The following is a 15,527-nucleotide window of genomic DNA, read 5'->3' as shown; positions in this document are numbered from 1 at the left end:
CCTTAAATCTTAAGAATTAAGCCAACAAAAAAAATAAATTTGTCTTATTTTTGTCAGAGCCAAGAAAAAAAATGTGGTTGCTTATTAATATTGATGCCTAATTTTCTCCCTTTCTTTATCACCTAAACTCCAAAGCTCGAAAAAAGGAGGAATTTACATATAAATTCCCCCTTTTTCCCGGGTTTTGGGAGTTTAGGTGTTATGTACGAGAAATCTGTATACACCCAACCCCGATGGTTTGACACCAACCGTTGTCAAACGAACGGGGTCACGTTTTAGTTTGACACCCCTTTTACACGGAGTTCACACACACTACCTGTGGAATTCCACTTCCCAGCGAGAGAATCGCCCAGAACGGCGACTCCTTTGAACCGAGCCTCTTGCGCTCGCGACACTGACTGATGCTGAATGACGCGCTCTGCGTAGCTGTCATTCTGCCGAGGAGGATTGTCGGTATTGTAGTGGATGTGGTGAGAGAGAGAGAGAGAGAGAGAGAGAGAGAGAGAGAGAGAGAGAGAGAGAGAGAGAGAGAGAGAGAGAGAGAGAGAGAGAGAGAGAATAAGCGAGGAAAGATAGAGAGAGAAAAAGTGAGAGAGAGAGAGAGAGAGCAAGAAATAAAAGAGATCCTTAATAAACGGCAGTCGATTGCTTAATCTCAACCAGTAAAGTCGTGCGTTTTATTCCGTCCGGAAATGGACGAGGCTGGCCACCAGATCCACGACAATGGCGCAGCTGCTCCCACAGGGTAAGAATCCGTTAAAGTTTGGTCGACGGATGACCGGATAACCAGTTCAAGTGACCGGGCGTTTGCCAATAATTTGGGACCGTTCGATGGGGAAAGTGGTTTTTTTTTCCAATATGGACGCCTTCTAGCGAGCTGTGATTTTTCCGTTTGATGGATTGGTATTGGTGGGACTCCGAAAATTGCGTGTAGTGGTGAGATGGGCACTCAGAACATGGGACGTCGCTTCCGTTATGTGAGTGAGGCTGTGCGAGTTGCCGGTTCAAGAGGTGTGAATGCAAAATCTCGCGACACGCATACACTCTTGGCGGCAGGAGTAGGTTCAAGCTTTGATTTTGCGTTTTCTTCACTCGAGTGGACTTTAGCCTGCATCGGTGTGAGTGTAGGTTGAGTTGCCACGGCAAAAAAGGGGCGAAAACTTGCAGACAAGGATTGCTTCTGCACTTAGTTGGCCAAAGCTTGCGTGGATATTCGTGCAGAGACGGGCGTTCGGGGGCGACAGTGGTATGAGTGGGAACACCAGAACCAACAAAAAAAAAGTATTTTTTGCGTTTCGCGTAGTTTTGTTATGTCGGGCTTGCCGCAAAGTTCGTGAGTGTTCGTGATGTGGTGGGCGTTTGGGGTGACAGCAGTGTGAGTAGCCACCGAAAAAAAAAAAAGTTTTTGCATCTCGCGTAGCGTTGCATGCGTCGGGCTTGCCGCCAAGCTTGTGTGTGAGTGATGGCTTTTCGATCGCACGTACTCGAAACGAAAATTTGTGAAATCACCGCAGTGACTCAGTTTGCCGTGACCTCCAAGGGAGCCGTACAGTGACGGGCATTTGAGCCTTTGTTGTGTCGGGCTTGCCGCAAAGTTCGTGTGTGTTCGTGAAGTGACGGGCTACAGTGGTATGAGTGGGGACACCAGAAACCATGGTTTTCTTCTCCGTCTCGCCTTACCGTACGGCAGTGTGCGAGTCTAGCATTTCGTATTCCGTGTGTGGGTGACGGCCTTTCGACCACACGTACACTTATGCATAGCCGGAGAAAACTTGTCCAATCACTACATGATGGCGTAGGTTTACGTTCTTGGTAACAACTTTCGTTGCTAAAAATAAACTAATAATGTTGACGAATAATTTTTCCCAAAATGCCCTGAGAGATTTTATGCAAATGATGGACCAAAAGAGAGCGGCATAAAAAGTCCCCTGAGAGGGTTTGTAATTCTGAAGTCCCCTGAGAGGGTTTGTAATTCTGAAGTCCCCTGAGAGGGTATGTAATTCTGAAGTCCCCCGAGAGGGTTTGTAATTCTGAAGTCCCCTGAGAGGGTTTGTAATTCTGAAGTCCCTTGAGAGGGTTTGTAATATTGAAGTCCCCTGAGAGGGTATGTAATTCTGAAGTCCCCTGAGAGGGTATGTGATTCTGAAACCCTGGGAGGGTTTGCAACCTTAAATAATTAAAATGTCTTCTGTGACGGTTTGTTATTAAAAAACGTTACTTAATCCACCTTTAGGTGGTTGGCGCCTTCCTCACATTTAAAGGGTGCTATCCAAAATGCAAAAAGTGCGTAAATAACACTTAAGTGCTTATAACTTTTGATAGGGTTGTCAGATCTTCAATGTTTTGGACGCGTTAGAAAGGTCTTTTGAATACCTATCCAACGATAGGTCGCATGAGAGATCCGGACAGCATTTTCATCAAAATATCTGAGATCCGGCCTCGAAAAAGTGCTTAAAAAACACTTAATTGCTTATAACTTTTGATAGGGTTGTCAGATCTTCAATGTTTTGGACGCGTTGGAAAGGTCTTCTGAATACCTATCCAACGATAGGTCGCATGAGAGATCCGGACAGCATTTTCATCAAAATATCTGAGATCCGGCCTCGAAAAAGTGCTTAAAAAACACTTAAGTGCTTATAACTTTTGATAGGGTTGTCAGATCTTCAATGTTTTGGACGCGTTGGAAAGGTCTTCTGAATACCTATCCAACGAAAGGTCGCATGAGAGATCCGGACAGCATTTTCATCAAAATATCTGAGATCCGGCCTCGAAAAAGTGCTTAAAAAACACTTAAGTGCTTATAACTTTTGATAGGGTTGTCAGATCTTCAATGTTTTGGACGCGTTGGAAAGGTCTTTTGAATACCTATCCAACGATAGGTCGCATGAGAGATCCGGACAGCATTTTCATCAAAATATCTGAGATCCGGCCTCGAAAAAGTGCTTAAAAAACACTTAAGTGCTTATAACTTTTGATAGGGTTGTCAGATCTTCAATGTTTTGGACGCGTTGGAAAGGTCTTTTGAATACCTTTCTGAAAATGTATAGCATGACGGGTTTTCTTACAAAAACCACCCTTTTTACAATCTTCCGGACTTTTGCTAAAATCGTTTTTAGCATAACTTTTGAAATACTTAACTAAACTGCATAATTTTTAATAGCGACTTATGGGACCTCAAGACGGATCGAATGACGCCAAAACGGACAAAATCGGTTCAGCCAATGTCGAGATAATCGAGTGACAATTTTTTGATCAACATCCCACCACACACACAGACATTTGCTCAGAATTTGATTCTGAGTCGATAGGTATACATGAAGGTGGGTCTAGGAGGTCTAATTGAGAAGTTCATTTTTCGAGTGATTTTATAGCCTTTCCTCAGTAACGTGAGGAAGGCAAAAAGTTACCTGTAGGGTTCTGTCTCTTGAGAGGATTTTAATCCTTGAAGAGAGTCAACAAATTGAATCATTTTAATAGAGCAAAAAAAAAACGTAACAATCTCTTAAGGGGTTGCAAAACATGTTTAAAAAATACAAAAAAAAGCAAAAGTTGATATTTACACTGATTCACACATCAGCCGACGATAACAAATATTCTTACGGGGAATTTTTGTTCATTCTAGGGAAGCTGCACGCGGAGATAACGCGACGGCATCAGCATTGGCGAAAGCCCTAGAGCACGAAAAACGTCGCAACGCGTCGTTGATGTCGTTGTTGAAGAAGACCCGCAACAAGGCAGATTCGTTCAATTGGGTGGAAGAACCTTCCATCGAAGAAGACCTCCCTCGGCAAGTGGACAGAAACTCGACGATGAAGGAAAGTTTCTCGGGTAACGAATCGTCCATAATGACTTCGATGGCGCTCGCTTCGTTAAACATCAGCGAATGTAAACCGAGGGACGGCAAAGAGATCGATAAACAAACTTTCGAGCGCTGGAAACAAACCCTCCAAGCGGCCTTGCAGATTTCCGGAATCGAGGACGAGAGGGCAAAGGCTAACGCCTTCACCATCAAAGCTGGAGAGAAGCTGAAGGACCTGCTCGAAGCTACATCCTCCGGTGTGGACGCCCCGGACGAAACGCTGTTTCCGTACTCAAACATGATGTACCGACTGGAGCAACATTTTGGGTCCCAAGATTACCTACTCCTCCAACGTCAAAAACTGAGGTCGTTGCTGCAGGAAACTGGCGAAGAGGACTCTAAATACGTCCGACGAGTCGTTGCAGGAGCCAAGCTTTGCGGATACAGCGATGATAGTTTGTTCGAGAACGTCGTTGACGTGCTTCAGGCGCACGCACTATCGTTGGATGTTCGTAAAGCGTGCCGGAAGTTGCTGCGGTCAAAAGAAGCGCCCAAAAGGAAGCTCGAACATTTACTGGAGGAAGTCGACGCATTGGAAGTAGACCAGAAGCATGAGGCGATCTTCGCACGTAATCATCCGCCGCTGAAAGTTTCCGCTGAGGTATCCGCCGTCAGATCAGGTCATCCGGTGTTCAGCGGTAACCATCACTATTCGTCGAGAGGTGGCGTCTCAGCGCGGCCGCCATACTCACCGAGATCTAGTCACGGCTACCAAGGCCAGTCGTACTCACCGAGACCCAGTTTCGGCTACCAAGGCCAGGCGTACTCACCGAGATCCAGTTACGGCCACCACGGCGGACATTACGATCAGCGGGGCCATCACGGCTCGTGGGCTAGAGGAAGGGGGAAATTCAACAGTCGAGGAAAACCATTTCAGCCAAACAATGAACGCGCGCAGCGGTGCTGGAGATGTACCGGTACATACCATTCCCCGGATCTATGTGACAATCGAGACAAGATCTGTCACAAATGTCACGAGAAGGGTCACATCGCTCGAGCGTGCGACGAGGTACCCGAGGAACATCGATCCAAGCGACAGCTCACTCCGGAAGGGAAGTTTCCTCAGCCATCCAAGTTGCGGAAGGTCGCTGCCCTTGCTGACGATAACGACGTAAGTGAGGAAGAGAAGGGGGACAATTAAGCCATTTTGGGCAATCGTATCGTATCGTTTCTTTTCTTTTGGATCTATCAAAATTATTCAATTTAAAAGCTTGCGAAATAACAAGTTACGTACGTTTCGTGGAACTAATCGTTATCCGTTATCAGTTGAATTTAAAAGCCATCAAAGTTTCATGTACTGAAGATTATCAGTTGAATTAAAAAGCTAATCAAAGACTATCAGTTGAATTAAAAAGCTATCAAACCTCATGTACTTTAGATCAAATAAAGCTATCCAGAATATTTTTGTTTTTACTGGGTTTTACAAGGGATGTGTGCAACTTCACTCTTACTAAACTAATTTAGCTGAAGTAAAAGGGAGTAATGTAATTTAAATTTCAAGCATTGATAAGGAAACCGTGAACGTTCGACTTAGCGTTGAAAATTGTTGCTTTTATTGTTGTATTACAGAACCAACCAGGATTGGAATCAATTCGACAAACCGATCGTGTTGAAGATTCGAGCAGAGAGACAGCTTCCTCCATACAGTCTGTGGGTGTAGGGCCGTCGGAGAACCGCGGTTGCGGCACAATTACCGGTCACGTTGCGGGCGTGGCCCTGGTCTTTAATCGACTCCGGCGCTGAGGTCAACACAGTGGACAAGAAAAACTTCGACAAAATGCTGGCAAATAACAATTCAAAGCGAGGACTGTACTGTTATACCGAAGGATCTGATTTGTCACTGAAAGCCTACGCAACTCCAGGATTTATTTCCGTAATCGGCTCTTTCACGGCGGAGCTTTTCATCACGGCTGATCGGCCAAGTTACCTCGAAAAATTTTACATCGTGCAGAATGCACGGCCGCTACTGAGCAGAGGTACTGCCCTGCGGTACAGCGTCCTCCAGCTAGAGAAGGGGAAAACCAACGAGTTTCCAAAGTTCGACATCCCCCCGGTCGTAATTTCGTACGACAAGTCTATGCCACCTTCAAGACATATCTTTACTAACATTCCACCCGCCTTCAAAGAGGAAACAGAACGCCGACTAGCAGAACTGCTATCGTCTGGAATCATCGAGAAAGTTACAACTCAAATGGACCGTTCGTTTTGCTCGTCCCTACTGGTTGTTCCGAAAGGGAAAGACGATATACGCCTGGTGGTGGACTTGAGGGGCCGAATAAGTGTATAATCCGCACCCCGTTCAGGATGCCGACGCTCGAGTCGATTCTGGCTCGGCTGAACGGTTCCAAGTGGTTCTCTACGATCGACCTAACGAGTGCATTCTTCCACGTGGTCCTGGACGAGCAATCGAGGCACTTAACGAACTTCTTCTCCGGTCAGGACATGTACCGGTTCGTACGGCTTCCGTTTGGTCTGACAAACGCACCGGACGTTTTCAAGAGGCTCTCCAGACTAACGTACTTGCCGGTTGCGAGGGTACTTGTAACTACTTAGACGATATCTTGGTATACGGAAAGACACAAGCAGAACACGATTCGAACTTGAGGAAGGTACTTTCAAGGCTCCGGAGTCACGGTGTGCGGTTGAATGAGCAGAAGTGCGTATTTCGCAAGAACAGCGTGAAGTTCTTGGGATTCCAGCTTTCGTACGATGGGCTGAGCGTCGAGGAGGATAAACTGAAAGCGCTGGAGAACTTCCGTCGTCCCGAGAATTTGCAGGAAGTGAAAAGTTTTCTTGGCTTGATTAATTTCTCGGAGCGCTTCATCTTGAAGCGAGCGGATAAAACGGAGAACCTTAGGAACCTCAGTAGGTCGGAGACGTTCTACTGGACAGACTGCGAAGAGGAGGAGTTTCTGTACTTGAAGTACGAGGCGCTCTCATCCATCAAGAAGCTTGGATACTTTGACTGCAACGATAAAACGGAGCTGTTTGTCGACGCGTCGCCGATTGGCCTTGGGGCCGTCCTGGTTCAGTACAATAACGAAGGTACACCCCGGATCATCGCGTGCGCTTCTAAAGCTTTGTCAGCGAGCGAGCAAAAGAACCCCCAGTCGCAGAAAGAGGCGCTTTCGATCGTATGGGGCGTCGAACGGTTTTCGTACTATCTGATCAGCAAGCCGTTCGTTGTTCGTACGGACTCGGAATCAGGTTAACCAGAACATCGCCGACGCGCTGTCACGCTTGATAGATAAATCACAAATCGACGAACCCTTCGACGACATCAACGAGAAGCACGTTTTGTATGCCCTTGATGCCGCCCACATGAACCTCTCTTGGAACACGATAGAGATCGCATCTGAAACTGATGAAGAAAATTGTGCCGTTCGATCAGCATTGCATACCGGAGTGTGGCCAGAAAACCTTCGTCGCTATGAAACACAATCGAAAGAGCTCCGCGTGCTGGGTTCACTGGTTTTCAAAAGCGACAAGATCATTCTTCCTCTGAAGCTTCGTCGGACCGCGATCGAGATTGCTCACCAGGGACACGTCGGGTGCGGGGCTACCAAGAAGCTCCTTCGGGACTACTTCTGGTGGCCCAACATGAGCAAGGAGGCGGTCGAGTTTGTCGGCAAGTGCGAAGCTTGCCTAATGGTATCAAGAAAAAACCCGCCCCTACCACTCTCCAGCCGCACACTTCCCCAAGGACCTTGGGAGATCTTACAGATAGACTTTCTGACACTGAACGGATGTGGATCGGGGCATTTCCTTGTCATAGTTGATATGCACTCAAGGTTTTTGCAAGTCATTGAAATGAAAACCACCGATTGCACAAAAACCAACGCCGCGCTCTGCAAAGCGTTCACTACCTGGGGACTTCCGCTCATCATCCAAAGCGACAACGGCCCGCCTTTTCAGAGCCAAGAATTTACAGACTTCTGGGAAGACAAAGGTGTTCGGGTGCGCAAGTCGATCCCCCTCAGTGCCCAGTCAAATGGAGGCGTCGAACGACAAAATCAAGGCATAATAAAGTCGATTTCCGCTGCCAAAGCCGAGCAACGAAACTGGAGGGAAGCCCTACAAGAGTATGTGCACGTGCACAACACCAGGAAGGAACACTCGCGCCTCGGGGTTACACCGTTCGAGCTGTTGGTGGGCTGGAAATACCGCGGAACTTTTCCAGCACTCTGGGAAACTAAGTCTTCAGAGAAGGTCGATAAAGAACAGGTAGCCGAGGACGACGCCGCATCTAAACTGTGCAGTAAAAAGTTCGCTGACAACAGCAGGGGCGCCAAGGAGTCCGACATTCAACCTGGCGATAGGGTGGTCATTTCTATCCCGCAACGTAACAAACTGGACCCGTCCTTTTCGAGAGAGAGGTATACCGTGCTAGCAAGGAAAGGGGCGAAAGTGGTCGTTAGGAGTGACTGCGGGGTTCAGCTGGCTCGAAACGTGCAGGACGTCAAGCGCGCACAAGATTTCAGCGTTGATAGCGAGTCTGTTGGGGTAAGACAGATGTTATGAACCAATTATGGTTTGGTTTTGTGATTAGTACAAATTTATTATACGCTTCTTCTATTTCACAGGACGACGCCGATGACACGCTGACGAATGTACCACCCGACGCGCGGGACCATAACTCGGAGACAGAACAGCAAGAGAATCGGCAGCCACCTGCGACCAACAATTCATCGGACGTTCGCAGGAACCTCGACGATTCGGAGGCGGCCCAGATCCCGGCCCTAGAGACCCTAAATAGATAGAATGGCCAAACAAGTTGCATCTAAGATATGCCTACCACACATCCTCCCTCTACTCAAAAAATGAAGAAAATACCCTCAAATAAAAAAAAAACACGCGCCAAATATCCAATAAGTTTGAATTTACCCTTGACTAAATATTTAATGGCTAGCTAGCAGTGTGAAAAACTAAACTTTTCGCACTACAACCCACTGGTCTTGGCGATCTCTGTTGTTAGATTGCTACCCGAACCTAGGCGTCGCAAGGTTTGGGCGGGACCTTTTTTTTACACCTAGTTCATCTGAACTCCGGGATTCAAACTGACGATCTTTGGATTGCGAGTCCAAATGCTGACTCCACCGAAGCAGGCTTGGTCTGCTGGTACTTATTGTCTGTAAACTCCAGGGAGATGATTCCTACACCTGGAATGATCCAAGGGAGTGAGAGGCAACCACGCTTGCAGCTGCACCACCGACTCTGGCCAGCAATTTGAGTTAATGTTAATTCTCAATAAGCCTTTATCCTGACCAGACTTCTTTAAACAAAACAGGAACCTGCGCAGATCATCTTGCAAGTTAACCAAATGTTTTCTGTTATCTTCTTACCGTTCAAAATACACCCACCTCGGAGCATGCTCCTTCGCCCCTGGGTTGCGAATCCAGACCGAGAGAGCTACCGAGCTGCGTATTTGGGAGATATGATATCCAACCAGAATTTTAGGCTTATTCTTGCTACTTATATAATACGCTCCAGATCGCGGTTTGGGAGAATTGATCAAAATTAGTTTTGTTCACCACTCAGCCTGACGCTACGCTTATCTACAATAACCAATCATAACTGGACCACAAATTGGTGTTCTAAGGCACGTGAGATACGAAGATCAAGAATCAATTTCAATTGAATCGTGCGCGAGTATAAGCAGTCGAGCAAGGCATGCGTTCAGCCAAGCATAGTGTGGGTATTATAGTGCGACTCTCGATATTTTAAAAAATTCCACTTATTTATCACCAGTGTTCTTCCGCCAGACGAAAACTTTTAGGAGTACGTGATCATCCGTATCGTCGGATAGCATCTGGCCGCTGACAACGTGGTGCACACGAGAACGCCCACAAGCCCGTTGGAGACCAGAGCTACGATATCCAACCTAAGGGTGTAGCTTTCCCTGTATTGACTGATCGCTTGCTCGACGAAAGTGGTTTACGGACACTTCGTAGGGATGCCTGTTTCACGCCTGGTAGTGGTTATCCCGTTGAGGCCTGTCAGCTCCCGAGTTAAAGGAAATCACTGGCAGCATTAAAATTTTGAGGAAACAACGCTACCTGCGAGTAGAAAGTTCGATCGTCACGTGCCGGGTGTGATCCCTTCGCCGTCTTCCATCTTTTGCATCTACGGAACTTCCAGGGCATCGAACTTGGACACCATCCGTGAACCGGACACACGCACGCACTTAAGCCCGACACAAACTCGTGAACGCCATCCATTTTGCAATATAAACAACGCAGTTCCATCAACAGCCCATCAGGTACCGCTAACTATGTTCATTAATGGCCGTCGGGAAGCGCACGGACGCTCTGGACTGTTGGAACTTCATCTTTACCTCGCGGCACAAACCGCGTTCATTATCTACCATGTAGACAATTCCAGTTTACCTAAATGAATATCTCAGCTTGCTAAAGTCTTGTTAGTATCTTGCATCTTGCATGTATCGAAAGTCTTGCGGACATCCCATCTCGCTTTGAATCTTGCGGACATCCCATCTCGCTTTAAATCTTGCGGACATCCTATCTTGCGTAAGTCTGGTTGATACCTTGCGGACATCCCATCTCGCTCAAGCCTTGGTGGTCCCTTGCGGACATCCCATCTCGCTTTAAGTCTTGCTGGTTTCTTGCGGACATCCCATCTCGTTTTAAATCTTGCGGACATCCCATCTCGCTTTAAGTCTTGCTGGTTTCTTGCGGACATCCCATCTCGCTTTAAGTCTTGCTGGTTTCTTGCGGACATCCCATCTCGCTTTAAGTCTTGCGGACATCCCATCTCGCTTTAAGTCCTGCTGGTTTCTTGCGGACATCCCATCTCGCTTTAAACCTTGCGGACATCCCATCTCGCTTTAAGTCTTGCGGACATCCCATCTCGCTTTAAGTCTTGCGGACATCCCATCTCGCTTTAAGTCTTGCTGGTTTCTTGCGGACATCCCATCTCGCTTTAAATCTTGCGGACATCCCATCTCGCTTTAAGTCTTGCTGGTTTCTTGTGGACATCCCTTCTCGCTTTAAATCTTGCGGACATCTCATCTCGCTTTAAGTCTTGCGGACATCCCATCTCGCTTTAAGTCTTGCGGACATCCCATCTCGCTTTAAGTCTTGCGGACATCCCATCTCGCTTTAAGTCTTGCTGGTTTCTTGCAGACATCCCATCTCGCTTTAAATCTTGCGGACATCCCATCTCGCTTTAAGTCTTGCGGACATCCCATCTCGCTTTAAGTCTTGCGGACATCCCATCTCGCTTTAAGTCTTGCTGGTTTCTTGCGGACATCCCATCTCGCTTTAAATCTTGCGGACATCCCATCTCGCTTTAAGTCTTGCGGACATCCCGTCTCGCTTTAAATCTTGCGGACATCCCATCTCGCTAACGTCTTGTTGATATCTTGCGGACATCCCATCTCGCTTGAATCTTCCTAGGGCAACCGTTATAACAACCATGTTCTTCAGTTCTGTGTTCGTTTCGTTTCGAAAGCGTAAGTTTAGGAGTTCTATCTGAAGTTCAGACTAGAGTTCAGACCAACAAGCTGATGATCAACCTTGTCAGATTTTCACTAGCTGCATTCCTTCGAGTAGATGACTCTTCCAGGGTATTTTTCATCTTAAGAACCAAGCACAAAACCATCTAAAAGAAAGAAGAAAAAACATAAAGTAAAACATATAAATGATGAATATTAAAAGTATCCTCTTGAAACACCTCGTAACCAAGTCGAGCACTCGCTACGGATACATGTAAACAAACCTTCTGGACCAGACACGTCCTTAAACTTCTTCATATGTCGAATTTCCACCTTTTCTTGACTCGCCTCGGTACGCTGCTCCTTTTCATCACTGAAAGCGCTGAACACATCTGAACCTGCGCAATTATGAAACGCCTGCCGGCCTCGTCCCTATTCATCGTGGGACACGTATTTTAATTCCGGGTTAACGGTGGCAAAAAATGATGTCACATTTTGCTTCCAACACCGAAGGGACCACGCTCTCGTCCCGTTCAACTTTAACCTATCGCCATCCTCCACAGCCTCATTGTTCAACGCGCCTACATCCGTTAAAAGTTTTCAACGTGTACGAGTTTGGAAGAATCGTCTCTTTGCTCGTGACCTCCAGCCGGTCCAGCCAGTTAACATGCAAACAGTAGTGAATCCAGACGATCGACCCGGTCCTGCCACACCCCCGGTACAGCTCTCCAACGAAAGCGCCAACATGCCCTGTCCGGAAGCAACCGGATGTTCCGGCGCAACGGACACTGTTCGACCGCTTCGCTAGGGAAGCGATCTTGACGGTTCATTTCGCCGGCTTGAGCTGCGAGTCTACAAAGCCGTGGCAAGTCTGCTGGAGCTGGACCTGTTCCGGCGGAAGCCCGCATATACTTATGTGGCGGAATGCACACGAATGTGGAATGGACATTATTTTGCGGAACATTTTGGAAAATACTGATTCTGATTGCACTACAGAATAATACGCACAAGCCCCTTGTCGCTTATTTGTAATTTGAGCACATCTTAAATTCAATAAAAAAAAACGATGAAGCGGAACACCGACGTCCCGACAATTGTCTCGATCCACCGTGTGTCACACCACTCCACCTCCGGCACCAAAGCACCACGATCACAAAAAAAAGATTTCTCTATTTACCTGTTTCCTTCCGTTTGCTTCAACTTTTTTTTCACGCCGTCTGAGCGACTCTCTCGCTGAGTTGTGTTCCAGGTTCCAGGGAATTTAACAGTGGGATTAAATCCGGCAGGATCGCCAATGTGGAATTCCACTTCCCAGCGAGAGAATCGCCCAGAACGGCGACTCCTTTGAACCGAGCCTCTTGCGCTCGCGACACTGACTGATGCTGAATGACGCGCTCTGCGTAGCTGTCATTCTGCCGAGGAGGATTGTCGGTATAACCATAATGCCGACAAGCACGCTATAGCGTGTAGCCTAGAGACCCTAAATAGATAGAATGGCCAAACAAGTTGCATCTAATGGCCTATCTACAATCACTTAGCTTAGAATAGTTAAGTAAAGTAAAACTTAGAAAATGTACACAGCTTACGGCCGTCATCCACAATCAACTTAGAAAATTTGCTGGGCTGATATACGTTGCTATGCAGTTGTTTGTTTACCTTTGATATGGAAACGTCAACTTACCGTAGATTTTGAAATTTTCCAAACCATACGTCAAGTTTCTAATTTTATTCCTTTTCATTGTAGAAGATCAGATTCATTTCCATTGATTCAAACTCCTAAGCTAAGTGAAATTTTCTAAGTTAAGTGATTGTAGATAGGCCATAAGATATGCCTACCACACACTACCAAACGTTTGTTTTGATAGTGTGCGTAAGCACCGTGTAAAATGTGACAGTTCGTCACTTTTTAGTTTGACTTTGACCAACCAACGGGGTACAAACTAAAAAAGTGTCAAACGAAAAAGTGACCAACCACCGGGGGTTGAGTGCATTCAAACCGACGCCGTCGTGATAACTTTTCGTACCGTCAACTGGCGCGAATCGGGACACATGGGGCGAATTGAGACAGCAGTTTTAACCATAATGGAGCACATTATTTTGATTTTTCTGATTGGTTTGATTAGAACAGATTCAGACCAACAAAATGTGTACATCTGTTTCAAAATTTAAATCTTTTTTCTCCGTGTAGAGTCCTGAGTTATAACTGAAAATGTATACGGTAGTCGAGCTCGATCCTGTGCAAACGCATTCTGACCTGAAATCCCTTTGTCCAATTGCCGCACTTACAGTATGTAAAAAAAGTATTTACACCCCTTGGGCACTATGCACATTTTGTGATGAAACATGTAAAAAAATAAAGTTTGACAGGAACCTAGTACTACGTTTTGTTCACAAACTCATGCCGAACATTGTGCAACAAAAAGCTCTTGAAAAGATGATTTCTATAAAAAGTTATATAACAAATACTATTACGAAAATAAAAAAGGTGCAAAAAAAGTTTGTACACCTTTCGAAAAATTAACATAAATAATGTTATTTGTTGACAAATCACCATAAATCCAGTCTCGCAACTCCAAATAGGCATCCTTGACTGATTAAACAAATAATTTGGATTGAATATAAAGTTTACTAACTACTTAGTATAAAAGTTTATATAACTCTGGAAATTCTATATAAAACTTATCTAAACTTAATTTTGCAAACTTTTAATTCAACTAAATGTCAATATACTACCATAGAATTGCTAAATAAACATTTTGGAGTGGGTATAACACCGTTTTGGGGGTATTTGTATCGATAGAATAGATTTTTCGTTGGAATTTCGTACCAACCCGGAATTACGTCGTAGGAAAATCCGCCAGCATCCGAACCGGTCCATGATTCACAAGTCAACCTATGTGGAATCGGAAAGGGCATAAAATTTCCGATCTTTTGATACCCATACATCTAGGTTTTCTTTAAAACCTACGTTTTTAAATACCTGGGCAAAAAGTAAGTTTGATCCACGAGAACAAAAATTACGAAATTCCATACATTTTTGGCAGGTTGCTCAAACGAAACCATAACAACGTTTTTGCTTAGGTATTTAAAAACGTGGGTTTTATAGAAAACCTGGATGTATGGGTATCAAAAGATCGGAAATTTTATGCCCTTTCTGATGTCACATAGGTTGACTTGTGAATTGTGGACCGGTTCAGATGCTGGCGGATTTTCCGACGACGTAATTCCGGGTTGGTACGAAATTCCAACGAAAAATCTATTCTATCGATACAAATACCCCCAAAACGGTGTTATACCCACTCCAAAATGTTTATTTAGCAATTCTATGGTAATATATTGACATTTATTTGAATTAAAAGTTTGCAAAATTAAGTTTAGATAAGTTTTATATAGAATTTCCAGAGTTATATAAACTTTTATACTAAGTAGTTAGTAAACTTTATATTCAATCCAAATTATTTGTTTAATCAGTCAAGGATGCCTATTTGGAGTTGCGAGACTGGATTTATGGTGATTTGTCAACAAATAACATTATTTATGTTAATTTTTCGAAAGGTGTACAAACTTTTTTTGCACCTTTTTTATTTTCGTAATAGTATTTGTTATGTAACTTTTTATAGAAATCATCTTTTCATGAGCTTTTTGTAGCAAAATGTTTGGCATGAGTTTGTGAACAAAACGTCCCAAGTAACCATCCAGCACTAAATGAAGTCACTGTTCAGCACTAACAGCGCATTTATAGCTGCGGGAAAAAGCTAAAATGTTTTGACATCTGCACCAAATGCGCTTTTACAGCAGATTTGCAGCTGGTTTTGGACTTTATATTTCTGTTTTACAGCTGAGCCCCTACTGTTGTTGCTCCACCCCTGCAAAATGTCAAAAAATGGAGAGGTAAAAATGTTGTTGTCCCTTTCTCTTCTCTGCTTCATTCAATTCTATTTTTGGGTTGTTTACTACTTTGCCGACTCAGCTGATTGAGAGGGGAAGTTGAATTATTTGCTTGAACTCGCGGTGCTGTCGATATGATGCTGTTGTTGCTGATGATGTTCGATGAATCCGGAGCCCGTGTCCTCACGGCTATATGAGGTATGGATTCCCAGGATGGTTTTTAGAGCTACATAAACAGTGTTGTCGCTCAGTAAAATGCACGGACTCTACTTAATATGGACATAAACCAGTCGAATTTTCTCTGTGTATTTTGAAAGAAATTTTTCT

General features: G+C 45.1%; 2 protein-coding genes across 2 annotated transcripts; both read left to right on the top strand.

Annotated features, from left to right (window-relative positions):
* The first annotated feature begins 659 nt into the window (after window positions 1-659).
* LOC119769234 lies at window positions 660-5,602 on the top strand. Its single transcript, XM_038261165.1, has 3 exons — window positions 660-745; window positions 3,623-4,970; window positions 5,429-5,602. Exons 1-3 carry the CDS (start codon window positions 693-695, stop codon window positions 5,600-5,602), a joined length of 1,575 nt encoding a protein of 524 aa, XP_038117093.1. The 5' UTR covers window positions 660-692.
* A 561-nt stretch (window positions 5,603-6,163) lies between these two features.
* On the top strand, window positions 6,164-8,619 carry LOC119769233 (uncharacterized protein K02A2.6-like). Its single transcript, XM_038261163.1, has 4 exons — window positions 6,164-6,394; window positions 6,436-6,993; window positions 7,067-8,362; window positions 8,443-8,619. Exons 1-4 carry the CDS (start codon window positions 6,164-6,166, stop codon window positions 8,617-8,619), a joined length of 2,262 nt encoding a protein of 753 aa, XP_038117091.1.
* Window positions 8,620-15,527: the final 6,908 nt, after the last annotated feature.

This window comes from Culex quinquefasciatus, chromosome 3 (genome assembly GCF_015732765.1).
Source record: "Culex quinquefasciatus strain JHB chromosome 3, VPISU_Cqui_1.0_pri_paternal, whole genome shotgun sequence".
Lineage (NCBI taxonomy): Eukaryota > Metazoa > Arthropoda > Insecta > Diptera > Culicidae > Culex > Culex quinquefasciatus.
The sequence above is the reverse complement of the archived record's forward strand: the minus strand, read 5'-3'. Positions and strand labels throughout refer to the sequence as shown.